The sequence below is a fragment of the Myotis myotis genome, unplaced genomic scaffold (assembly GCF_014108235.1).
Source record: "Myotis myotis isolate mMyoMyo1 unplaced genomic scaffold, mMyoMyo1.p scaffold_m19_p_2, whole genome shotgun sequence".
NCBI lineage: Eukaryota > Metazoa > Chordata > Mammalia > Chiroptera > Vespertilionidae > Myotis > Myotis myotis.
The window spans coordinates 192,375,438-192,403,406 of record NW_023416324.1 but is presented as its reverse complement, the minus strand read 5'-3'; the positions used below and the strand labels follow the sequence as shown (position 1 = coordinate 192,403,406).

General features: G+C 40.8%; 1 protein-coding gene and 1 long non-coding RNA gene across 7 annotated transcripts in view; one reads left to right on the top strand and one right to left on the bottom strand.

Annotated features, from left to right (window-relative positions):
- The window catches only part of LOC118677021, a 75,872-nt gene that overhangs the window by 6,793 nt on the left and 41,110 nt on the right, over positions 1-27,969 (top strand). The window lies entirely within an intron of this gene.
- On the bottom strand, positions 96-27,912 carry SPTSSB (serine palmitoyltransferase small subunit B). Of its 4 annotated transcripts, XM_036351743.1 has the most exons (5): positions 27,431-27,912; positions 26,357-27,250; positions 15,193-15,282; positions 5,651-5,694; positions 96-1,071 (listed from the first exon to the last, which is right to left on the bottom strand). In XM_036351743.1, exon 5 carries the CDS (start codon positions 1,037-1,039, stop codon positions 809-811), a length of 231 nt encoding a protein of 76 aa, XP_036207636.1. In that variant the 5' UTR covers positions 1,040-1,071; positions 5,651-5,694; positions 15,193-15,282; positions 26,357-27,250; positions 27,431-27,912; the 3' UTR covers positions 96-808. The 4 variants fall into 4 exon arrangements, with proteins under 4 accessions (XP_036207636.1, XP_036207635.1, XP_036207633.1 ...); XM_036351742.1 differs by lacking the exon at positions 5,651-5,694 and having other exon boundaries at positions 15,197-15,282; XM_036351740.1 differs by lacking the exon at positions 5,651-5,694 and having other exon boundaries at positions 27,431-27,906.

Here is a 27,969-nt window from a genome sequence, read left to right as displayed (position 1 = left end):
CCACTGAGTGAAAGCACAGAAAAAAAACAATTTCTTTTCTCTCCCTCCCCCTTCCGCATCATGCAAGGCAAGACAACATTCACAGTCACAATGTCTGAATTTACTCTGATTATATTTTGTTTCTTATACGTAAAAATTATTTCGTATTATAATAATTACTGGGCTATCTAAAATCAACATTGTTGGTTTTAAATTGTTATAAAGCCAGACTTTTAGAGACATTTGAAACAATTCAGGAACCATGTCTGAAAGCAGATAATTGCCTTCAGCCTATTCTTTTGCACTTGGAATAAAAGGATTTTAGGTATCAGTAGTTGAGTAAAAAGAACAATACTTTAGGGGGCCCATATAATTTATTCACATCTTTATATTGTAAACAAGGATCTGATATTTTTGACAGTAGCCTATGAACACATTTTTAAAAATATATCCTTTAGTATAGAATAGGTATCAAGGGAGCAGATATTTTAAACACGATTCTGATAGGTCTCATAAGCCTACTTTCCAGAAAAATTTTATATGAAATTTCCTGATTTAAAAAAACAACAACTAAAGTCATAGATTTAAGTTGAGAAAATATGGTACGTGAGGTAAGGTCATTGTATTGTCTTGGTCTGATGCACAACGTAACATGTACAAAAGAACCTAAAGAGGCATCTATCACAAATTTCAGGCAGGACCTAGGAGTGCATAGAGAAGTGAGAGCTTTTTAGATCAGAAAGTGAAAGAAGACACAGTAATCACCTAAAACAAGGAGTTGTAAGCAACATATACATGTGCACTGCCAATTCACAGAACGCAACCAAGATCAACTCGAAAGTGTACTGTGAATGCCACAGATTTTGGAGAAAAATTCCCAAGCCAGGCGGATGTGGATTGGGATAAAAACATAGGCAGTATACACCACCATAGCAAAAATGGTTAGCAAGATGGTATTGAACATGGATTGCTCCCAGGGCTCCAAGACAGCACAGCAGCTGATGATTTGGTATTGATAGTAGAGCCAGGAGAAATAGTCCTTCACACGCCTGAAATCCATGGTTGGCTCCTTCAAGCTGCAGAAGGCCCGTCCTGTTAAAGAAGGCAACAGATTAGAAGAAAACTATGAAAGGAGCCACAAACAGAATCTGCTGAGGTTGTCATGATTTTAACATGATCATGGAAAGGGTTAATATGAATATTATATTGAGATATTATACACAATGTATCATAAAAATGAATAATATTGCCACTATAATCATTAACACTAGACAGCAACAATGTTATTAATGTAACATTCATCCAAAAATGATAATTCCTAGTAATAACTCTAGCGATAACAGTCTAAAAATTGAAGCTGACCACACTTTCTTTAGCCATGTATACAGAGAGAGAGAAACATGCATTTTCTGTTCTCTACAACATGTTCTGAAAGAAGATGGAAAGAATTGCGTGCAGAAGAGTTAATACAGCGACTCTGAGGCTGCTGTCTCTAGAAGGGCCTGGTGCAAGTTTGGCTTTTGGCTGGCGCCTGGGATCCTGGGCTGTGGAATGTTCTCTCTATTCTCTGATGGATAAAGATGATTCACAATCATCTTGCCTAGATTATGCAAACACTGTAATTAATGGTGAACACCTGCTTTATTCTGGGAGCCTGAAATTTTGCTCCTTGCCAGGAAGAGGATGGCCACATAACCAGTTCCAATAAGAACCTTGGTGTGGAGTCTCTAATGGACTGCCCTGGGCAGAAACATTGCACATGTATCACTTTTTGCTGGTCGAGAAGGGAGCATACGCCATGTCTACTCATGGGAGGGAGAGAGCATAGGCAGCCTGTAAATGGATTTCTTCAGATGTCACCAGTGTCTCTCTTCCCTTGCTGATCCTGTTGCATATCCTTTCATTGCTATGAACCATAGCTGTGGATACAATGTATGTTGAGTCCTGTTAGTCATTCTAGTGAGTCCCTGAGCATGTGGGTGGTCCTGGGGACTTCTGAAACAAATGGGAAGCACAACGTGTACCCTTGAGTAGTCATTTGTGGTTTTGTTTCTCCCCCCCCCCCCCCATAGGACAGCTATAATCACATGTAAATCTTCTAGAAAGAAAATGATCCCGGGGAAGGTTTTGCCGACTTTCGTTGACATTGTTGTGTTTGTGGGGAACAAGCTGAACATTGTGTTGTTTCGCTTACTCCTGAGATTAATGGTGCCACCTCATCTAAGTCCATTTTGATAACATTTACTATTCAAATCACAGTTAACTTTCTTTGAAGGTCATTTCTAAATTCTGACCTGAAGCTGTCTCTTTTTTCTCTGATTCTCCTTTGAGTCAGGCAAGATGTTTTTTGCTCCAATGTCTCAGACTTTGGGGAGACCCTCATGATCCTAGTGCCTGGCACAGAGATGGTCATCAGTCAATACTTGCTGAGTGAATGAGTGAAGGAATGAATGTCAAGTCACCAACTTAAAAAAAATATGGGTCACTCAGAGTCCCAGCTTGAATAGCATATGGTTCACTGCTGTCGACTTTCAGTAGCTTGGCTTTGATAAGTAACACTTTCTGATAAGGATAATTTCCACTTAAGATGGCAAAAAACTTAAGATGGCAAGTCTTTGTGTTACCAGGTCGTAATTCTCTGTAATAATGGTCAGGATAATTCAAATGAGCAGATAAAACAACTGGAGTTGTTTTACTTTCCTATGAAAAGAAAAGTCAGCCTCCCATCTTCCCTCAAAGCCAGAGTGGGAACTAAGTAGGGTGTAAAGACCTTGTCGTGGTAGGTGGACTTCGGTGAGAAGTGACTGCCAATGATTTTTTTTTTTAAAACTCCTAGCTCTGGTTGCAGAGAAAGAGCAATGACCCATGCTGTTAGGTCTGGAAGAAAATGAGCGACAGAAGGAGTGATCATTTCAGTGAGCGAAATTATATAAGCAACTGGGATTTTCCACAGAAAATTATAGGTTATCACTGTTTGAGCTTTTAGGCTATCTTACTAGACAACTGTATATGTCAAACTCAACCTAATTTTTTTAAAAATCTTATTCATGGCGACCCATACTTGTTCCCTCTTCATTATCTAGATAGGGTCTGGGGTGGTGCCAGGTAGCTGATCAGTACATGAGAGTACATTCTTCAGGGGTCAAGTTCCAGGCTAATTTTGAAGGTGGGAGAATGTACTCAGACAGGGAGAGACCCTCTGCTTAGGGAACTTGGTCCAGTTGGGGAGACAGGTAGCCATTAAATAATATATACATATATATAATTATCAATTACATTATTGAAAAGAGCTGAGCATAAGAGGCTATGGAAACCTGATCCAGTGTGAGCATATCTCTGAGGAAGAGATGTTTGAGATAAGATCCCAGGGATGATTGTGTCTAACAGAACAATGGGTAGTCAGGTGGGGAGAGAGGCCAAGACAGAGGGCTCAACTAGTGCTTATGCAAAGGTTAGAGGTGGGAAGGAGCTTGGTAGGTGGTCCAGGGGGGCAGGTAAGGGAGCATAGAGATCTAGTGAGGGAGTCCGGGAGTATGAGAAAATGAAGGGGAGGGAATGGTTAGAGTGAGGCCAGACACTATAGGGCCTAGTGGACAGGCTGAGTACTTGCTCTTTATCCTGTGAGTGAGGTTTTTAACACGGGAATGCTGTTAAAAGAGGATGAGGCTTTAGGCTCCTATGGACATGCTGCCTTCCCTGCACTCTAAAGCCAAGTTGAAATGATTTTGAATAATAATCATCTCAGAAAAATCGATGCCTCTGCTCTCTTATGGGCATTACTTATTTACAATCAACCCTGTACTGACAATCCATTTAAAATAGTCCTAATGATCTTTTCAATTTCATAAATGAGATAAATTACTCATTTACAAATATTATTTACTTTTTCTCTATACAGTTTAGCTTTTAAAAATGCACAAGTTAATTGCCTGGCCATTGCTTTCCCTTCTAAAATTAAATTTCTTGCTTGCACGTCCCTGATGGACACCTTGCCTGCAGGCCTGTTGAGAGACCCTGAGACAGAGGCACTGAGCTAAGTCATGCGCAGACACCTGAGCCATAGAAACATTCATTGCACTGAAGGTGGACGCCTTGTGAGACCTTGGTCACATACTGCTGGCAATTTAAAGAATTGAGATTAAAAAATTTTTTTCTTGCCAGTTCCTACAGTTCCCTGTATTGTTTTCCAGCCTTTTCAGTAGCCAGCTCAGACATATGAAAGATGCTTTATATTGTCACATCTCACTTTACTCTCATCAAATCTAGAGTCAGTCCATAAAAAGCAGTGATTTTCCCCTTTGATTCCTTTCCCTCTTGTTGATGAACAGCAATTTTAAAGATTGTGTATTCATTTTTTATTATGAAAAGGTGAGAAGAGAGAGAGTTGGTTATCATTGGTAAACCTTCTGCTACAACCTATTGTTAGAATATGCACTATATTTAGGTTCTACATTTGTAGGTCAGCGATTTTTCAACCTTTTTCCATCTCATGGCACACATAAACTAGTTACTAAAATTCTGCGGCACACCAAAATATTTTTTTTGCCAATCTGGAAAAAAAGTATAATTTTGATTCATTCACACTGGACAGATAGTGTTGTACTGGCTGTTGTCAGCTTTTCATTTGATGATCTAAGGGGAAGGAGGTCAGTGCCCCTGACTAAATATAGTCAGCGATTGCATGTTTTTGTTTTGTTTGTTAATCCTCACTTGAGGATATTTTTTCCCCATTAGTTTTAGAGAGAGTGGAAGGGAGGAAGAGGAGGGAAAGAGAGAAGAGAGAGGGAGAAAGATCGATGTAAGAGAGCCATAGTCTTGCAAAGACTCAAAGTTGAGCAAGGACAGTGGAATCAGGTGTGTAGGATACCTGGAAAACCTCAGCCCCACCCTCTCTGTTTCCCCAGACGCTACTCTTTCCTTACTCATGACTTTCCTGAAACCACAGAGTTCAGATTCTCCTCCGAGCTGAAGGATGATCTGGAGGTTTGTTTATTGCAAATATTACTGGGAAATGAAAAAGCTAAGGTTCTTGTTAGTAATGTTCATCTTCACATGGATAAAAGACCCAAAGCAGAGTTTTGCCAGATGGAGGGGAAGGAGAGGGAGGAGGATTATGAGTTTGGGGAGCCAGAGGGAGAGACTGAATCCTAAAGGGAACCCTGTGACTGGGTGGGGACACTAGGACAGTGGGAAATAGCAAGGACTTGAAGTCCACTAAGAATAACTTCATACCTGATTGGGGAGTAAGAGTCTGTCTTTCATTGCTGAATGTCACTGCTCTGTTAGCAACAAGCAATGACATTTTCCTCTCACTAGATCTGTGTACAGCGGAGGAGGAGGTAAAATTTCCTCTCCTTCCCCAGAATGAGAGGGAGAAGACCTGGACTTATGATCCACATTACTCAGGGGGAGGGCTTTGTTCTGGCCTGAATGGAGGAGAAAGTTAAAATAAATAGAGCAATAAAAACAACACGTGTTTACATGAGCCCTCGTGTGAGTCACGGAACGAGGGCACTGTAGGGAGAATATGCGAAGACGTAACAAAAGCAGAGTCTGGGCTTGCTCAGGACGCTCTTTGTTGTTGTTTTTGTCCATGGGAACAGGAGTGGTAGAAAGTTAGGCAACCTCAGTGAAAGATGAGTAGCAGGTGTTTGGGTAGGGTGGAATTTACCTGGGGAATATTTCAGAAGACTTGATCCTACAGCTCTCTTCCACCTACAGAAAGTACTCCAAGTTATTGGATTTTTTTTCCAGTAAGATGTTTTCTTTTCTAAGTACTAGATATAAAGGAATGCTAAAAGAAACAAAACAAACAAACAAAACCCCCCAACATATTTGGGGTTAAATTTACTTCTAAAATGTCAGAATCTGGAGTTGAAGAGAAAAGTCAGAAAGACCTAGCTGGTTCGGCTTAGTGGATAGAGCGTTAGTCTGCCGATCAAAGGGTCCTGGGTTCGATTCCAGTCAAGGACATCTATCTTGGTTGCAGGCTCCTCCCTGGCCCAGGCCCTAGTCAGGGCCCATGCAGGAGGCAACCAATTGATGTGTTTCTCTCACATCAATGTTTCTGTCTTTCACTCTCTCTTCTACTCTCCCTAAAAATCAATAGAAAAATATCCTTAGGTGAGGATTAACAAAAAAAGGACAAAAAAAAAAAAAAAAAAAAAAAGACCTACAATTGATTTGGGTTAACTTCTTTCCAACTTATTTTTTTTAAAAATATATTTTATTGATTTTCCACAGAGAGGAAGGGAGAGGGATAGAGAGTTAGAAACATCAATGAAAGAGAAACATCGATCAGCTGCCTCCTGCACACTCCCTTACTGGGGATGTGCCTGCAACCAAGGTACATGCCCTTGGCGGGAATCGAACCTGGGACCCTTGAGTCCGCAGGCCGACGCTCTATCCACTGAGCCAAACCGGTTAGGGCTTCAACTTATTTTGGAATTCCACATCAATCACTCAGCTTTTTGTGTGCTTCATACTTGGAACCTGAAAATCTAAGACATGAAAAAAAGTGTCCTCCTCTTGCCGAAAAAGATATATCTAAAAAGGGATAGTGTATTCAGAAGTAGCTTTCTTTGGAAAGAACTCAACATGACTTACTGAAGCTCAGACTTCCTTTAATTAAATTATTTATTTTAAAAAGGAGCAGAGTGCTTTCTTCCCAAAGACCAGTGTGGAAAGAGGGTTAAAAAAGAGTAAAATTATGGTGGGGAAGGCTACTTAGCACCACCTCAGCCAGCTGATCAAGGCCCACATCCACAGTGATAAATCCTGCTGATAGTACGTACCTATGGTATCATGCCGTGAAATGGTACCTTAGCTTTGTTAATCTTCCTCCCAGTAACCCAACACCCCAGTCTAATCATGAGAAAAACACATCAGGCAAATTCCAATAGAGGAGCATACTATAAAATACCTAACCAGTGCTCCATAAAATGCTCAAGGTCATCAGAAACAAGCCACATGTGAAAAACTGTCATGGCCCAAAGCGGCCTAAGGAAACACAACTAAATGTATTGTGTTATCCTGAATGGAATCCTGGAACTGAAAAGGGATAGTAGGTGAAAATTAAGGAAATCTGAGCAAAGTATAGGCTTTAGTTAATGATAGTGTTTATTAATGTAAGCTGTTACTAGGGAACTGGATGGAGCGTATATGGGAACTCTCTATACTATACAATTTTTTCTATAAATATAAAACTGTCCTTTTTTAAAAATATATTTTTATTGATTTCAGAGAGGAAGGGAGAGAGAGAGAGAGATAGAAACATCAATGATGAGAGAGAATCATTGATCGGCTGCCTCCTGCACGCCCCCTACTGGGGACCAAGCCTGCAACTCAGGCATGTGCTCTTGACTGGAATCGAACCTGGGACCCTTCAGTCCGCAGGCCGACACTCTATCCACTGAGCCAAACTGTTCTTAACAATAAAATCTACTAAATATTTTTAAAGGCAAAACAATAACAACAAACAAACAAACCCTACCACAACAACAAAAAACAAAGGAAATGTTTGAAAGGTCCAGAGTTATCCCTATTTCAAACTCTAGTGAACTTTGCTTATGTTGTTCTGAACTTCTGGAAAACTTTTTCTGAAAATTCTTAACAGAATTCAATAATACCCTTCCACAAAGGATTGGCATTCAAACATTTTTAAACACAATAAAGAGGAAAAGTACATTTTACAGTGTGATGCAGGCTACATTTATACACATAACCATATAACTAAAACAAACATCTCAAAATAGTTTGTTTAATTCTGGTAACATACATAAAATAGCAGTTTATTATCCTTACCCATTATGAAATGGACAGTTCAGGAGTGTAAAACAAACATCTCAAAATAGGTGCACGCTGATACTTTCTTTTTCATTCTGTTCTATTTGATTAGTTTCTACTGTATTTTGTTATTTTCTTTGTTCATAAAAAAACACCCTGCCCTGGCTGGTGTGGCTCAGTTCATGAACTCATGGGGAAAAACCAACTGTGAAGTGATGTTAAATTCCATTAAAATGGCCTTTACAAATACGTACTCTATGTGAGTAATAATTTAAAATTGGTAGGTAGAAAAGTGGTCCTAATGGGAAAAAAAATATCCCAGGATGGTAATATCTGGAGACATGAATTCTATTGCAGCTTTTTCTTTTGCTTATTTTCTTTTCCTTACTTTTCACTTCTCTTTTTTTCTCTATTTCTCTTCATTCATTCAATGATTCATTCACTTTACTTTGTGTCGTTGGGAAAGTTCCAAATCTCCCTGTCATGTCTTTCCTGTGTAAAATAAAGGTAAGTCTGTCTCGCTGATGAGATAAGGAGTGTAGGGAAAGGCTTTGCACTCTTCAGAAGTAATAGTAATAGCGATAGTAGTGTTTATTGTTGTTCCTTGTGAATTGGTACAATTTTAAACTATTTGCAACACTTTACTAAATTATAAAGTCAAAAAGTCCTTGTGGCATATTCCATAATGGTTACTTTAAACATGAAGTGCTTTGTATATTTTATAGGAAAAAAAAACCTTGGCCCTTTATTATGCTTGCTAATTGAAGTGCTTGGACAGTAAAAAACAAACAAAAAAGCCAATGCATTACCACAAATCATTACTTAAAAGGCACTGCAATCTCTGGACAAATTTTCAAGTGTGTTTTGGTCAGGGCCACCATACACTGCCGAGTGGGCTGTGTACTGCACAGTCTTACGTGGTGGCTCCTGTCCTGGGGGACGAATCACAAGCTGCTCTTTTAGGGTGATTCAGGTCCTGTGGTTAAGGGAAAAACCTCAGATCCATGTAAGAGTCAGGCCCAGCGTTAGCTTATTGGTTTCACAGTGTCCAGATATCTTGCTCTAAGTTTTCTGTGGGTGACTACAGTATTTTCTGTGCCCCGTAGAACGTTCCATCCTTGCTTAACATTTTCCTGGGAATTTTCTTTCCACCGTAGAGTACTCTCCAGCCATCCTTAGGTAAGCAATTCCTCATGCTGATACCAGGTTGAATATGAGAAGTCAGACCAGAAGTGATGGATTCAGAGCCCAAATCTTAGAGTAAGCTAAGAAAACCATTAAGAGTTGTAATGAAGCAAAGCCAGAGAAGAAAATCAAACAGCCATAGGGCAGTTAAGGAACTTTCTTTACCCATTCATGAAATTTTTAGACAATTCTATAGTCTCCTCAGAGAGGAAAAAAAAAAACCCAATCAATTGTAAGTCAAAGCATATTATTGCTTTTAGGCAACTAAATTATTCCTAAGTTTTATAATCTTTTACATAGAAGTGAGTTACAAAATAATGTACTAAAAAGAAAAAGTCTCACCAACAATTTATCCAAGTTGTTGTTGGTACAGTTTTGGTTTGAGTTATATACAAGAGCAGAGTGTTTTTGTGGCTATCTGAACCCCTTACTGCCTCTCATTTTTATTAACACTAACAAAAGCAGAACAATAGGAAACATGTATTTCTAGTCCAACTATCATTTGAGGCCATTGAACAACATGACATGTGTTGAGTAATTGTGTATTCAAAGCTATACTTATTATTTTTGCTTTTATTGTTTTCAGACTCCAGAGGTATTTATGAATAAAGGACTTCTGTTGTCTGGGAAGAAATTTTAGAATTTGATTTTAACAGGTATTTCACAGTAATTTAATAACTATTAAATTACTCATGTTGTGTGGCTATCAAAAAGAAGATGGGGTACCTTAATGTTGAGTAGATGTTATGACTAGGAAGAGAAATTTGTAATGGGGGACTGATATATCTTGTCCTGTTCCTAGTGACTTTTCATTTACTCATATAAAGACAGGGCAGTTACCCCTGTTTATTTCTGCCAATATTGGAGGGGAAAGTAGGGCTTCTGGGCCAAGTATTTAACTATAATGTCATTTCTTAGAATGAATCTCTTTATAAAAATCTGTTGAAAAAAAGAAAAAGAAACCCTGTTATCCAATAAGGAAAGAGGAAAGAGCATAGCTCTGGGTGGCTTTTTCCTTCTGAAGGTATTTTCCCAAGGACTATCACGCTGTTTTTAGAAGGGAAAAGTAAACCGAGCTGCAGCACTAACCATGGCCTTAAAGTAATGAAGTCACTAAATGTGCACACATGCTAAAGCAGCATTATTCACAGTAGCCAGAAAGTGGAAGCAATCCAAGCACCCACCAGCAGATGGGTGGATGAACAAAGCGGGGTAGATACATACAGTGAAACAGTACTCATCCTTAAAAAGTAAGGAAATCCTGACTCATGTTACGACGTGGAGGAACCTTGAGGACATTATGCTAAGTGAAGTCAGTCAGTCGCAAAGCAGATAAATAATGTCTGTCTTCACCTACATGACACATCTAGAGTAGTCGAACTCTAGATGAAGTGGGATGGCGATTACCAGAGGCTGGAGGAAACAGGATTGGGAGTTGCTGTTTAATGGGAATGGAGTTTCAGTTTTGCAAGATGAGAACATTGTGGTTGCACAACAATGTGAATATACTTAACACTCCTGAACTGCACGTTTCAAAACGGGTAAGAATAATAAACGGTTATTTTATATGTATTTTACCAGAATTAAAAAATTAAATATCAATGAATAACTCTAAAAATGATGAAGGACTGAAATTGAAAAATATACTTAGAAATAGTCTGAATAATATTTTTAAAAATTCATTGAGATTCTTAATTTGTAATGGGGTATTACTGGTTTGGCAAAATTTCATAGATGTACCATCCAAAACTGAGTAAACAACCCCAAAGATCTCCAAATAATAATTGTGAGTTCCCAATTGGAGTTCCCTTCTTTTTGTGAAAATTGGGAGCTGCCAAAGTACCAAAACACCTTCTGAGAGGAGGGTTGACATGTTTAGTTTTCTTCCTGGCATCATTGAACTTCTAGTAGCTTAATTTCCTACAGTACTTGTGGAAATGATAAATTCTATGATGTGCCCATCTATTTTTTTTTTAAGAATCTGAAATAAGGGGCTCATAAGACCCCAATACTCACTGCACTTGAAAGGGAGTAAGAATGGGAAAAGTTGCTAAATCATTCGGCTGAAACTACTTTTCTGTCATGACAAACCCCTTTCCTGAGAACTGTGTTCCATGCATATCATAGCAGTTCTGCCTTTCTCCTTCATTACCAGCTCTTGGCCATCAAACCCAGGATTTGGGAAAGGAACTACTAGCTTACCGTGTGGTTCTAAGGACTTGGTTTTCGTAGGAGCTAGATGCCAGACCATGAAAAATTAAGCTTTTATGTCATCTCTATCTATCAGTTATATTTGATGGTCTTCGGAAGCAGACTTTGTTCAAAGAACAAACTGAGGGCCAGGACAGGAATTTGCTGCAGTACCGACTTGTCCAAAGCATACCCACTGAGCCCTGTTCCCAGAGTTCTATCAAAGGAATTCTGGTTGCATAGGTAGTTGGTCAACCAAAACCCTTCCAATAGAATTTTCTTATACTAATTTTCTGTTTTCTTTGTAATTTTTTTTTTTGTAACATTGAATACATTTACTCCTAAAACCTTTTGCTTTCCTATTGTTCTTCTTCCTTTTCCTCCTCATTCTTCTGGCATATTCTTTTTTCTTTTTTTCTTTTTTTTAATAATATTTTTCGAGAGAGTGGAAGGGAGGGGGAGAGACACACAGAGAGAAACATTGATGTGAAAAGACACATCCATTGGTTGCCTCTTGCATGTGCCCACACCAGAGCTGGGATGGAGCCTGCAACTGAATACGTGCACTTGACCGGAATTGAACACAAGACCCTTCAGCCCATGGGCCGACAATCTATCCACTGAACTAAACTGGCTAGGGCTCTTCCGGCATATTCTTTATTTCTTATTCCACAATCTGGAAACTGCTAGTGACAGGTTCAGTGTTGTTCCTATTTTGGTGACTAGCAACACTGATCTTTCATAGGAGTGATTTTTGTGACAATAGCAATGTAGCCTGTTACTTGTTCACAGCCCTCAGCTGACCTACTTCTGTATCTCAGTTATTACTGTGTTTAGGAGAATGATTAGAGAGCTAGGCTTTCTCTAGGAGTCTGCATTGTTGCCATGTTCTCTCTGAAAACCCCCAGACCCAGGGGCATTTCCCTACTGGGCTGGTTAACATTCCAGGTCAGCTAGTTACTGAAGTGATGGGGGGAGGCGGGGCGGGAGGAGGAGAGAAGGGAAAGGCAGGAGTTTATAGTTATGTCAAAACTTGCCTTTAGGCAATTACATTACATACTCTAATTACACTTTGTGATCTTGTACTTAGGAGTGAGCTACTTAAATGATAAACTGTACTAAAAGAAAAAAAGCTTGCTGACAATTTAGCGAAGTGGATTTTTCATTCTCCTGAGAAGAACAGTGAGGACACAGTATTTACTGTTGGTTTCCTCCTCTTTTGCCTTATCTAAGTGCATGGCGATGGGTACGCTTGTAGTGAAAAGGGGGGAAGTGCTGAACTCCAACTTGTTCTTTTAAATGGGTAACAATGGTTTGTTTCCTAAAAACTTTGTTCATTCTCAAGTAAACTTAGAGAAGGCTCACAACAACTGGGCATATTAGGAGAAATATTTTCAACCAAAAAATTTTGTAAATGATAAAACTACAGGCCTAAACTGGGTGAGACGAAATGTTCTTTTCCCCTCTTTGAATGAATGTGGGTTTGTTTGTCAGGGAATATCCTAAGACATAAAGATATTTGGATTAAGCCCAGCCGGTATGGCTCAGTGGCTGAGCATAGACTTATGAATCAGAAGGTCATGGTTCAATTCCCGGTCAGGGCATATGCCTGGGCTGAGGGCTCCATCCTCAGTAAGGGGTGTGCAGGAGGCAGCCAATCAATGATTCTCTCTCATCATTGATGTTTATGTCTCTCTCTCCCTCTCTGAAATCAATAAAAATATATTTTAAAATGATATTTGGATTAAGATACATGAATCTTATCATGTAGAAGTCTTCAGGAACAGAAACAGCATTTATTAAGTACCACTGTGGCAGGCACTGGTGGGTGCTTAACTTAAATGATTCCCATTTTTATTTTTTTAAAAACATATTTTTATTGATATCAGAGAGGAAGGAAGTGGGAGAGAGATAGAAACATCCATGATGACAAAGAATCATGGATTAGCTGCCTCCTGCAAGTCCCCCACTGGGGATTGAGTCTACAACCCAGGCATGCGCCCCTGACCAGAATCGAACCTGGGACTCTTCAGTCCGCAGGCTGATGCTCTATCCACTGAGCAAAACCAGCCAGGGCATGATTCCCATTTTTAAAATTAACTATACATATTGAGGTAACATTGGTTAATAACATTATATAAATTCAGGAATACAACATTATAATTTGATATCTGTATACTCTATTGCATGTTCACAGGCAAAAGTTCAGTTTCCACCTGTCACATATATGTGAACCCCTTTAGTTAATGCACCCCATGGTGAACACACAGGGAGCTGGGTGAGAATCCTGGCAAAAGGCAAGTTGGAGAGTCGTTAACAAGCTCTGGCTCTGGATTCTGTCTGGGTTTGACCCTGGCTCAGCTACTCCACAGCTTGGACTCTATTTCCTCGACTGGAAAATAGAAATGATAATAGAACTTCATATGATTTCTGGGAAGATTAAAAAGTGTAAAGTATTTAGGATAATACATAGGAAGGGCTAAATGAATGCTAACTGTTATGATTACTACACATTATGCTAATGCACTATTGCTAAGGCTATGAATACCAGGCAAAGAATAAAGGAGAATGAGATCATTTCTAAGGCACAACATAGGAACTTTATTAGTTATTAAATTACAAGTCTTTTTAAGAGAGGTTACTCTTCAAAATGTTTATTCATAATGTCATAAAGGAGATAAAATATATATGACCTCATTTCGAAGATTAGGAAACTGGGGCTCATTAAGTTTTTGTACCTCATTTATTGTCAAAGCTAAGGAGGACGTAATACTGGAATTCAGTCCTGGACTCTCTCGCTCCAAAATGGTTCATCACACCATACTGCCTCCCGTAGCAGTGCTGTCCAAATGCTGCGTGTCCATCAGATACTTTTTGAATTAGTAAAATCAAGCCTTATTATCAATAACTTTAAAGTAATATCAGAACTGCCCAGACTGTTTTTTCTGGTTATTTTATTTTTATTGATTTCAGAGAGGAAGGGAGGTGGAGAGATAGAAACATCAATTATGAGAGAGAATCATTGATCGGCTGCCTCGTGCATGCCCCAAACTGGGGATTGAGCCCCCAACCTGGGCATGTGCCCTGACCAGGAATTGAACCATGACATCCTGGTTCATAGGTTGATGCTCAACCACTGAGCTATGCCCGCTGGAAAAACTATTTTAAATGAAGAAATTGTTGTGAACCATTTCAGGACCATAAATCTTTTCTAGCAAAAGGGAAGGATTAAGAAACAATCATTCAGAAGATACATCTATTTCTTTTTTTTCCACACCCCCAACTCTTTTTTCCCCCATTGGCTATTGGTTTAATAAAAGTGAGTAGGCAGCTAGTGGTAATCTAGGTTTTTTAAAAATTCTAGTTCCTTTCCTTTTTTTTTTTTTTTTAAATAAAAAGAAACAGAAAGAAAATAAATTTCTATTATGAACACTGACCATCCCCACTTTTATTGTTAAGATTTTTGAAAGAAAATGTTTTCATCTTATATTTCTCTATTAATTTGTCCCATCTGGTTAACTAATAACTTATTAAAACATTACTCCTCTCTTCATCAAAGTTCCTCCAGAATAAGATGCTGCTCCATTTAAATAAAAGATGAAGGTTGTCGACACAGAAGCAGCCTCTAACCAACAGACCCAGAAATAAGATAGTAGCTGGTGCTATGCAAGCCCGATACTGGCACTTGTACTGGAATTGGCCAGAGGTTCTTAACCTGGAGGCCAAAAGTTGGGGGGTAGCATGGGGAACATGTATGAACTCCTTGGAATATTTGCAAATTTTGCATGAAGTTTTCTGCATATAGTTCAAAGGAACCTGTGTAATGCCTGTTAACTAAGAGCCAATGTTTCAAGGCCTCACTACTAAAGCTAGTTGCCACACTTTACCCCTTTGTGCCATCTTAAATGCCATTATAACATTGAGTATATAATATGTCTTTGTTAGCTACTTAAGTGGGAACCAGAAACTTCGTCTTGTTAAAGATGTTGTTTTATAATCAAAAGGGTCAGGTTTCTAAAAGCGAGACTCCATGGCATGATTAGAAGAATTTACCTGCCTAGGAGGGTCCAGGCTTGGGTTCTTGTTCTTGCTCCTCCACGGAATAATTCTGGGTTACTTCTCTCTGGGCTGCTGTTTCTTCATCTGTTAAGACAAACATTTGAATAAACCCAAAGATGTCTTCAAATTTTAAAACATTTGTGTTCCTTGTAAAAGATTATTAAACCTCTTAGATGGGTGTTCTCCCACAACATTTTAGAATGCATTATAAAAATAAGGGATGACAACCTAGTCTTATTTTAAAAATTACTTTTAGAAAAGGTTACAGTTTGAGGACATGCACCTGGCTACTGACTTCCCAATGTACTCTAAGGACTGTAAGGTGTCACATTACCATCTAGGGCGTGTCAGAGGTGACACGCGAACTCATTTTTTTAGTTGATTTTTCTTTGTTAAATGGCATTTAAATATATAAATATATAAAATAAATATAAAAAATGTAAGTCTTTGTTTTACTATGGTTGAAAATATCAAAAAATTTCTATATGTGACACAGCACACGAGTTAAGTTAGGGTTTTTCAAAATGCTGACATGCCGAGCTCAAAAGGTTCGCCATCACTGATCTAGGGCAAGGTTGAGGGGATGTCCCAGGTGGGACAGAGAGATGAGGCTAAGTGTCCCCCAATTTGCTTCTATCAAAGCAGCTTGCTTTTAGTCTGTTTTACCTACTCGGTTTCTGGAAAAGGTTTCTTGATTTTAATTAGTCTCTGTTGATACCCTTGGGTGGGGAGGAAGGAAACAGAGATTGCATTTTTTTTTTAAAATATATTTTATTGATTTTTTACAGAGAGGAAGGGAGAGAGATAGAGAGCTAGAAACATCGATGAGAGAGAAACATCGATCAGCTGCCTCCTGCACATCTCCTACTGGGGATGTGCCCACAACCCAGGTACATGCCCTTGACTGGAATCGAACCTGGGACCTTTCAGTCCGCAGGCTGATGCTCTATCCACTGAGCCAAACCGGTTTCGGCCAGAGATTGCATTTTTATTTAATCACTGTATTTAAAAATCTGTCTTTGAAAAAAACACTGGAAACAGAAACCCTAAAGCTTGTTTCTTTTTTTTTCTTTTATCCTCACCTGAGGACATGCTTAGAGAAAGGAATGGGGGGGGGGGAGAGGGAGAGGGAGAGAGGGAGAGAGGGAGAGGGAGAGAGAGAGAGAGAGAGAAACACATGAACATCGATCCCTTGCCTTCCGTACATGCCCCGGCCGGGGATTGAACCCAAAACCCAGGTCTGTGCACAGGACGATGCTCAACCAATTGAGCCACTCCAGCCAGGCAAGGCTTGTTTCTTATTTGTTGTTTATTAGCTGTATCACATCAGGCAATTCAGGTAGTCTTTTCTGAATCTCTGTCCTCACATGTAGAATGATGATAGCATCTTATTCAAAGGAGCGTTGTAAGAATTAAATGAAATAATTTTAAGAAGTGTTTTATAAAGATGGTGAGTGGGTCTTTAGTGGTGAGCCCAAGGGCTATGTATTTTGTTCTGACCATTGTAGCATTAGTGTCCACCTGAATTAAGTCATAGGAAGTATGGGTGGTCAAATTTGCAGATGAACCCAAGTTATGGGGTGGAATTAAAAGACTGAGCAGGTAAGAGAATGACTGAGGGTAAAACTTTGGGGGAAATATAAAGTCTTGTTCTTTAATTCACAAAGTCAATTGCCCAAGGGTAATATGGGGGGAAAATGTGGCCTGTGAGCCAGTTTAAGTAAAAAAGACTAAGAAATTTTACTTGACTTCAAGCTCATTATGAGCCAATAGTGTTGTGATATGGTTGGCAAATAAAGAAGTGATCCAATTGTCTTAGTCCATGTGGGGTTGTTATAGCAAAATTCTACAGATTGGGTAGCTTATAAACAACAGAAATTTTTCACATTTCTGGAGACTGGATCCAGGTGCTGGCCTGGTTGCATTCTGGTGAAGGCCTCTTCCTGGTTCATAGCCAGCACCTTCCTGCTGGGCCCTCACATGGTGGATGGGGCAAGGGATGTCTCTGGAGCCCCCCTCTCTTTTTTTAAAGGTATTTTTTTTTATTGATTTCAGAGAGAGGAAGGGAGAGAGAGAGAAACATCCACCGCTGCCTCCTGCATGCCCCCTACTGAAGATTGAGCTGGCAACCCAGGCATGTGCCCTAACTGGGAATCAAATTGGTGACCTCTTGGTGCGTGGGAAGACACTTAACCATCTACGTCACACCTGCTGGGCTTTGGAGCGTCTTTTATAAGAACACTAATCCTATTTATGAAGGCTACCTCCTCATGACCTAAGCACTTCCCATCACCTTTGGGAGTAAGAATTCAACATGAATTTTAGGGGTACATATTCAGACCATAGTACCAATATTCTTATGTATGTATTTATAGAAGTACTGTGCCATGGCTGAGAAAAGGGGGCTACCGCTCTTGGCTTTGATGAGAATCCTTCTTCCAGCCTTTAAAAACCGTCACTTCAGACACCCTAGGAAGCTAGATGGAGAGTGTCTGGAAGATTTCCAACAGGAAATGTTGAGAAAAGGTTAGGGGGAAGAGCATGTCATGGAGGGCTTAATAGATCTAAGATGTTTTAAGTGGTATTATAGCTGTCATGGAAGGGAAGGCTTGGAATAGTTTTATTGTTTTCAGAGATGATTCTTGAGAAAACCTTTAATTAGTATGAGCTACCTCAAGGGGAAGAGGTTGCTTGGTTGAAGTAGTGAGAATTCCATTAGGGAAACTGTTTATACAGATAATGGACAACATCTTCTGAGGGTTGCTTTTATCACAATTATTATTGTGTTTCTCTTATTTTTCTAATATCAATCAAGCATAAATGAATCAGGAAGCTTTAATAGAAAAAATGATAAAAGATTTATTCAAGGGTCTTAGAGTTTGCCAACTGGAAACACAGCTAGTTAAAACCTAGAACTGTTCTGAAGAAAAAGAAGAGTTAAGAGTTCTTATTGTAAAAGTCACATCTTTGAGAATAATCAGTCTTGCATTATTGGCCCTTGTATTGATCCAGGACAGTTATCAGCCAAATGCCATGTGTCCAGTTGTGTGTCACTCTGTATCAGGGGTCCTCAAACTACGGCCTGCGGGCCACTTGTGGCCCACCGAAAACATTTATCCGGCCCGCTGGGTGTTTTTGCCGCCGCTGTGTGCATAGGAATTTGTTCATAGTTTTTTTTTTAAACAATAGTCCGGCTCTCCAATGGTCTGAGGGACAGTGAACTGACCCCCTGTTTAAAAAGTTTGAGGACCCCTGCTCTGTATGATAGATGCCAGGTGGTCTGGAGGCTGGGTGCCAGGTGGTCTGGTCAACTAAACATTTTTTCCCCCCTAAATCCTTAAGGGCTGTTAGAAGGTTATCTTATAGGATTTATACATGTATATTCCAGGCACAACTGGAAGATTCAAAGGTTTAAGTTCCCGGATAGTGAAAGCAAGAATAGAATCATTTTTCAAGGCTCAGCCTACTTGATTTTAACAATTCAGCAGCTTGACCATAGAGACTCCATTTTATTTCTTCACTCTGTTCCTCACTACCTGCATTTTATTTCCTCTCTTTCTAAGAGATTCGTTTCAGGTGACTCTATTGAACCTTCAGAGAGTTTGATGTAAGAGGGTAATACGGCGACTCCCATTGGTCTGGAAGAAAGAATTCATCCCAAAGGTCATGGAGTACCATATCACCTGTTCATGTTCACATCAGTGTTTGCTTCCTGCTAAATGGAGGAAGCCAGTGGAACAACATTTTGTCCTATATTATAAACTGATTTTCTTGCCCATCAAAACTAGAACTAGGCCAACACGATTTAATTTTTTCTTTGTTTAAAGTTTTAGGCAATGAAACATCTTATTAAAAACTATAGGCCTGGTGCATGAAATTCGTGCACTGGGGGTGTGGAGGTCCCTCAGCCCAGCCTGTGCCTACTCGCAGTCTGGGACCCCTCACTCCTTACTGCCCTCCTGCTTGCTGCTCCTTAGTGATGCTGCGGAGGTGGGAGAGGATCCCACCACCGCTGCTGCGCTCACCAGCTGTGAGCCAGCTTCTGGCTGAGCGGTGCTCCCCTTGTGGGAGCACACAGACCATCAGGGCGAAGCTCCTGCATCGAGCGTCTGCCCCCTGGTGGTCAGTGTGCATCATAGCGACTGGTTGTTCCACTATTTGTTTGATTTGCATATTAGGCTTTTATTATATAGGATGTAAGGACCAAACTGTCCCTGTGGGGTAGATAAAATATCTGTGGCCTCAAGGAATAAAAAGAGTTGGTAAGTAAAGTATTAGGGTCAGTTACATATTCTTTCTATGCCTATTTTTTTCTATCAGTGAGATGACAATAAGCTAATTTACTTAAAAATTACTTTATAATGGATGACTAAAAGATACAAAAAATGATACTTCCCTCTTGGTTGGGGAAGAGGCCAAATGAATTTCCTCTGATAGAAGTAGAAGAAAGCATTTAGAAGGTAATACGTAACTGCATATGAGGAAGTAGTATGATAACTCTACTCAAGGTCTTACACAAAAAGAGTATTAGATTTTCAAAAGAAACAGAGATAATGTAACACTCTTAGGTTTAGATAAGATTCTACTTCAAATGAATTTTTCCCCCCACTTTTCTTTCTTTCTTCTGCATCAGTGAACTTTCACTGATGCTTATTGGGCACGACAGTCTATGAGGCATACCAAGTGTGTTTCAGAACAGAGATGAACTGGTACTCTGATATTTGTGGAGGGTGTGGTGAGAGCTGGAGAGCCATTGTATTGCCTGAGAAATGTTGCTCTAGACATGCCCCTCGAACTTTTTTAAATTTCATTGTTCAATATCCTACTTATATTCATTTCCAAATTTTCTTTTTAATCTTTTCCCAGATCTTGAACTCAAAATGATAACTTTAGCTTCCTCATTGACGTCCTTTGATCTTATAATAGAGCTGAAAGGGCAGGGATGCAATATGTGAATAGCAAACTGCCACCCAGGAGACTGTCATTCCACATTGGTAATAATAGCAGATATTTATTGAGTAACTCTCAGAGCTTTGCTAACCACTTCCTATGTATTACCTGATGCAGTTCCCTTAACAACACTATAATGAAGGCACTATTTCTATACTCGTTTTATACATGAGGAAACTGAGGCACTGAGGAATTGAAAAACTGACCCAAAGTCTCACAGCTAATGTAGAGCACATGCTCTTAACTACTCTGTCAGACTGCCTCTCTATGCAAAGAGCTCTGATCATAACCTGGCAAATCACCCACCCATCCATCCATCCATCCATCCATCCATCCATCCATTCATCCATCCATCCATCCATCCATCCAATAAAATAGTCAACAAGCATGAACTAGGAATGTAAACCATGAATAAGACTGACATGGTCACTTTTCTTAGGCCGCTTTCCAGAGAGGAGGAGGGACACTTATGCAAGCATCTGCACACAATGTGCTAAGTACTCATCATGCCTGGGAAGTGCAGTGCAGGGGCACAGAAGGAGGCTCTAGCCAAGTCTGGAAGTGGGTGTCAAGGCAGGCAGGTCCAAGAGTTCTGTCCTCAACACTGTGTGCTTCATCTATTTTGCAGCCAAAGGCAAATGCCTTAACCTCTAGAAAGAAAGATCTTTGAGACAAGGTCCTCCTCTGTGTCGATCCCCCAGGGCCTGGCACGTAGTGACTGCTCAATTAAAATGTGTTGAATAAATGAAAATTCTAATGCTCCATAACTCCACTATTCCAGGGAGTCTTCTAACTTATTTTTAATGACTCTAGACATTCTCAAATGCTTCTTGTCTAAGCCTGAAATAAATGTTCCCTTTTGACTTAAAAAATCAAGTCGGTGCTCCCTTTTAAGCCATTTTCTAAAAGCTCTATTCTGGGAAAGCTACCGCACCCAATATATTCTACTAGAACACTGTATCCTCAAGTATCTTTAAAAAAATTTTTTTTTTTGTTAATCCTCATCGGAGAATACTTTTTCATTGATTTTTAGAGAGACTGGAGGGGGAGAGACACAGAGAGAAAGAAACATCAATGTGAGAAAGACATATCTGTTGGTTCCCTCCCACATGGATCAAGCCTACAATTGAGGTACGTGCCCTTAATGGAAATCAAACCCAGGACCCTTTAGTCCCAGGGCTGACACACTCTCCACTGAGCCAAACCAGCGAGGGCCTCTAGTATCCTTTACAATAGGTGCTCTGACTAGAGATTCTAGGACATTCTGGGAGAATGGAAACTCTGATTGCTTTTGCCCCTCCTTTTTCCAGCTTCCCTGTGGGATTCCATGCTCTACTCTGCAGTTAGGAAAGATTTATTCTCTCTTCACCTCTCCAGGATGGCTTGGGAATTTTTCTTCCCCTCAACCTCTTCCCTACCTTTTCACTTTTCAAATGGTATTAATTTTGGGAAAGTGGTTCTTAATTATTTACCACACAGTCCTCTGGCAGACTGCAAGACTCCAGGGCAGAGGGGAAGAGAAAGGCCAACAGAAGGCTGAAAGCTTAAGCTAATGGCTTCCTTCATGAGAAATTCTGTTATCATAAGGTGGTGTTTTATTTAGGTTGTAGTTCTTAGTTGTAGAGCAGGTATTACATTTATGTCTTCCTCGTGTCAGCTTGGAATGTGTTGTGGCTAATGTAATATTTTCTTTAGTGAAATAGCAGTAAAACCAAGGCAGAAAAAAACACACACAAACAAACAAACAAACAAAAAACCAAACACACACACACACACACACACACACACACACACACACACTGAAGGGAAGGGCAAGCCAAAGCTCCTAAGGGGTAAGTTAACTTGGAGTTGGTAATCCTTATGGCCTATCCCAGAGTCACAGTGGCCAGGTTTGTAATGATCTTTACATTATTTTTAAAAACATGTTTTTACTGATTTCAGAGAGAGGAAGGGAGAGGGAGAGAGAGATAGAAACATCAATGAGAAACATTCATCAGCTGCCTCCTGTACGCCCCCTACTGGGGATTGAGCCCACAACCTGGGCATGTATCCCTGACCTGGAATTGAACCTGCCACCTCTAGGTGCATGGGATGATGTTCAACCAATTGAGCCAACCAGTTGGGCTTTGTATTATTTAATTACGAAATTTTACTTCTAGCCTGATGCCACAGTTTAACATTGTTCTCATTCCCTGCTTAATTTGTCTCCAGAGCCTTATCTCCTTCTCATGTGCTACATAACTCACTTATTATTATTATATTTTATTACATAAATGTCTGACATCCCCTGGAAAATGTAAGCTCTCTTAAGGACAGGAATTTTTGCTTGTTTTGTTTATTCATGCAGGGCCTAGAATTGTCCTGGTACTGGGTAGATGCACAATAAATATCTGTTGAATACATGAATTATTAATCCTGATCAAAGCAATATTAATAAATAACAACTATGATCAAGTTTCTTTCTACATGTATTTAATTTATAGACAGCAGTTGGGCATTTACAAAGCAGTTGATGGTCAAAAACCACACAGAACCCATTTTCATCAGCATGGTATGCGCTTCTAAACATAGACATGGGAAGATAAGCCTGTGTCGGTGGGAATGGGAAATCTGGTGGTTTCTGATGCAGGTGGACTTACATGAACCCCTAAAACAAAGGCTGTGGTCTGGCTCAGTGTACTCATAACAAGTTCATGGGCTGCTGACGACCCTCATGAAACATGATCACTAATTTTATATTCCCATTTCTGGACAAAGCATTATCGTCCAATTCTAAAATTCTCGGTACAGGATCAGGCATTTTACTGGGACTCAAAACATAAAAGATGAAAAGAGGAGTGTAGTAATTATGTGAGAGTTTCCTTGTACTTGACATCATTATAATCACAGGACATGCTTCCCAGCAATGACATGGCAGCGTACTCTGAGGACCATAGTGGCTGCTACAGCTCTTCCTTTCCCCCCAAGACTCCTACTTCCAGGGCCAGTCTAGTGTAATCTGAGAGTCAGGTAACCTCCCTCTCCCATTCAGTGTGTCCTGCAGAACTGATAAAAGACTAGACTTATCTAGAAGCAGGAGGAACAACTGGCCTCAATGGACTTGGATTAATATTATGAGTGAGTGAGTGCATCCAAAAAGATAGGGCATTGCAAGCAAATTCTCTATAGGACTACATGAATTACATTTGATTTGTTTCTAACCAGAAGAGAGCCTTGGCAGGTGTGTAAACACATGCAAATCACATAGCTGTGTAACACCTGTGCCACATTTTATTACTTCCTATATTTCAATGTGACCCTTGGGAAAAAGCCTCATGTAAAATATTGGCCTAGTGGTAAATGGGGATTCATGAATCTCAAGTTCTAAACCATCTATTGTTCTTAATATCTTGGATAATTTATAAAATCTATATTGAGATCTAATTCATATACCACACAATTCACACATTTAACGGACACAGTTCAATGGTTTTTAGTATACTCACAGTTATGCAACCATCACCAGTCAATTTCAGAGCATTTTCATCACTCCAAAAAGACACCTTGCCTTTTTAGCAGTCACTCCCCATTCTTCCCCAACTCCACCCTCCATTCCAGCCACAGGCAAACACGAGTTTACTTTCTCTCTTTGTGGGATTGCCTATTGTGAATATAACACAATATGTGGTCTTCATTCACTTAGCATAATCTTTTCAATGTTCATTCCTTTGTACTGCTGAATAATACTCCATTGTTCCAGTCCACATCACACTTTATCCATTCATCAGTCAACACTTGGGTGTTTTCACTTTTTGACTATTTTGAATAATGCTCCTGTAAACATTGGTGTACAAGTTCTTACATGGACATAGGTTTTCAATTCTCTTAGATGTAAACCTAAGAGTGAAATGGCTGGGTTATATGGTACCTCTATATTCAACCTTTTCAGAACTACCAAGCTATTTTCCACAGCAGCTCAACATTTCATATTCCTACCAACCATATATGATGGTTCCAATTTCTCTATCCCTGCTCCAACAATTGTTATATGCTTTTTTATTATAGCCATTTGGTTGGTGTGAAGTGATATTCTGTAGTTTTTATCTTCATTTCCCTAAAAGTAATGATAGTAGGCACATTTTCATGTGTTGATTGGACATCTTTGAAGAAATTCTGTTTCTAGAGAATTGTCTAAAATCTCGTGCCTGACAGGGGTGGCTCAGTGGTTGAGCATTGACCTATGAACCAGGAGGTCACGGTTTGATTCCGTGGTCAGGACACATGCTCGGGTTGCAGGCTTGAGCCCCAGTCGCGGGCGTGCAGAAGGCAGCTGATCACTGATTCTTTCTCATCATTGATGTTTTTTTCTCTTTCTCCCTTCCTCTTTGAAATCAATAAAAATATATTTAAAAATAAAAAAAATCTTTGCCCACTTTAAAATGGGTTATTGGTCTTTTCGTTGTTTAGTTTTTCTTCTTTGCCTTAAGAATGAGGGATGGTTGGAGGAAGACAGCCTCAGACCTCTCACCTAATCTTGACTAGATTAGAGCTTCTGCAACATAAAGCCGGGAGGGTTAGATGCTGGTAGCCTGCTTTTCTCAGAAATATACTATAGCTCTAGACTGGGATTGAGGTTGGGAAGGAGCCCTGTGTTCTTGGCTGCTCCTACCTGGAGTACTATCATACCCACCTGGAAGGGGGCAGGGAAGTAGGTTGTGGAACTCTTGCTGTTCTTACTGAAATTTAGTAGTTTGTTTTGAATAATTTTTCTGTATTTGTTGCATTTTCTCAGGACAATTTCTAGAGACTAAATTGTTGTTTGCCTACAATTTTCACCAGTTATTGTTGTGTTGCTAAAGAGTGGGTTTACGGAGCTCTTCATTCCAACATTCTGAAGGTTGAGTCCCATTTGAATAATTTTTAATGAAGATTTTGCATCTTGTATACTTGGTGGTAAAATCATTTATGCTGACATAGTAGATATAGAATTAGGAGGGACAGTTTTTACAAAAGTATTTGTAACAGAAGTTTTTACAAACAGGGGGTTAAGAAACCTGATAGAAGTTGAGGGCTGATTGACTTTCAACTTCAAATCCAGTCAAATTCTAAACTGCCTATGCATTTGGTTTGACAAACCATTCTTAATTTATTGTTATTAAATAGTTGCATAGAAATGTTTGAAGAATGAAGGTGGATGCATTTCATATGAAAGTTTGTTGTTGCTCTAGTAATATATGTACAAAGCCATCAGAACTACTGAAACAGCATTCAAAATGATGCCTATTTTAAAAAGCATAGGATTATAATTAATTCTGATGTAAAAATCAAGGTCCTAATACCTCACTAGTTTTATACAATACTCTAAAAAGTTCACAAACAAAAATGACCATGTTATTTCTTAATTTTTGTTTCATCCATTACCGTGCTACAAAGAGTTTTAGAAAAACAACATTCCCAACATTCCTGATGCATTTATTTGTGGTTTTAGGGCAAATACTTACATTTAACAATTCTTCCAATTCTTTATTTGATCATGGCTGAGCTCATATGTTAATTGCCAACTAGGTGAATTTCACTTGAGTTGAAATAGATCTCTGAATTAGAATCTCTGCCCATATCGAAAATCTTTCTCTCCATTCCCACAACCCCATGGCAAAGTTAACTATTATACCTTCCTTCTTGGGTTTAGAAGTCTGGGTTACTTATAAGTGATCAGTTAAGCACTCTTGAGAAAATACACACTATTAATAATTATGAGAAAATGTCGAATGTATTTCTTGGAAATCCATCACTCTTGGGGCAGTTCACTCGTGTGTATTATTGTCTGAAATAGCTTATGGGCAAAAGGTATTGCGTAAGAGTCTGAAAGTAGATAAAGAGGAATATTTAAGAATGAAACCAAGCACCTCCCAATGATATCTCCCTGAATAGCTATCTCTGAACTGCACAAAGATAAGTAATGAAAGTCATTTACAAAGTAATTTTCTCTTCTCTTGGCTTGGAAAGTTTCAGTAATAAAGTTTGGTGTCTGTTGAGTGAAACATCATAGTTTCTCACATGGTTCAAGGCAAATGGAAAAAAAACACCCTTTGAATTCTTAAAATTTTAATGCAGTTAAATAATACACTGATAAATGGCATTAAAGCTCGGTACTGTTTTTCCCCTATAAAGGCAGAAATTGTATCCTACTAAAATGATGTTTCAAGCAGATATTTCCGAAGATGCTTACCTCCCGGTTGGGTGTACCTCTCTGCGGCTTAGGTGAGCGCCAGCGCCTTGGCGCCTCTCCAGATGCTGCGAGCTGCGAGCTTCCCCCTGCGCCCGGCGCCTCCGAGCTTCCCAGAGTGGGGTGTTCGGCCCCGCCGCCTGCCCTATTGCCAAAACTCCAATCTGCCAGACCGATTAATTATTGACAAAAGGAAAACACTCCCACGCAAACTTGTGTCCAACCGCGCTGCTCCAGCGACTCCTCGCAGAGCTGCACCACTCCCCTCCCCCTTTGCTCTACGGTCCCAACTTCCCACAGGCTGCCTCTGGCTGTCAGCGCTGGGCGCTCGGGCTGGTCCCGGGAGGAATGCCGCCCTGCGACTTCCACATTCTAAAATTCGGTTTCCTGCGGCTCGTAGCACCCCCCGGGCTCGGCCTCTCGGGTGCAGGACCTTGGGGAGGCTGGGGAAGGCGGCTTCTGAGAGCAGCCGAGGAGGCTGAGGCGTCCCTGTCACCTCCGGCTACTGCAGTAAAAGCCCGAGCGCAGCCGAGGCGGGGATGGGGAGGAGGGATAGGGAGGCGCCCTCCCCCCCCCCCTCGGGCTGGGAGCCCCGACACTGCCAAAGGGGCACATCCTTCGGAGGGGTTGGGGAGGAGCAGAAAACCTGGGGGCGCGAGGTGGACGCTCTGGGGCTTTAGCCTACAGGCCGGCGTTCACCTGCCAGGAGACAGCCAGTGCCCGGGCGCATCCCTCCGCAGACACCGGCGAGGGGCCGAAGCCCGGGCGCCCAGCGGGACTGCGGTGGGAAAGTCGGCAGCAGCCTGCGGAGTGAGCCCAGGGCTCGGCGCGCATCAGTTAGCCAACGGGCATCCCACTGCTTTTTTAAGTGTCTGAAACCGAAGAAGAAAGCAAACCCTTTTGCACGGGCAGCTAATTTCTGTGCCTTTGGACCCCCCCCCCCCCCCCCCCCCCGGCAATCCATCCATTCTGCCACCTTCCCTGCACCCCGTGGCTGGAGGTCAATGCTGAGAAGCTGGACTCGCCAGGGAGACAGATGGAAGGACTGCCCTGGGGAACTCGTGTGTGCGCACTCACAAGTGGGAAGAGTTAATTTGGGCCCGGACTGCAGCAGGAAGCAAACTGGGGAGAGTGCGGGGAGGGGGCTGGGTGCTGCAGACACCGCGCTCAGTTGTCTTCCCGCGGAGGTGCAGGCCCGCAAAGAACCTCTATCGCGGAAACCGGCGCAGACACCATCGATCCCTTCTCCACCGAGGGAACTGCTTGGATTCAACGCGGTAGCTGCGAGCGCAGAGGCCCTGGAGGCTCTCACCCCTGATGTCTGCGTAGCCGAGCCGCTTTGGGCCCAAGGGGCGTCGGGGGAGAAAGCCTCGTTTGATGAATGAGCGTTTGGGCGACACCCGACAGTCAGCCCGCACTGGCACTGCCGGAGGAGGGGGAGGCACCGCACATGCCGGCCATAGCTGACTCGGCAGTAGTGCGAGTTTGAGCTGCTGGCAGCTTTCTGCTCATTCTCCCAACATTCTTCCAGCAGGTTCCAAGCCGCCGGTGCTCAGTAGAGGGAGACTTGTATGACTGGGCTGGGGTTTCTCCACGCGGAAGCGGGGTGCCCCAAG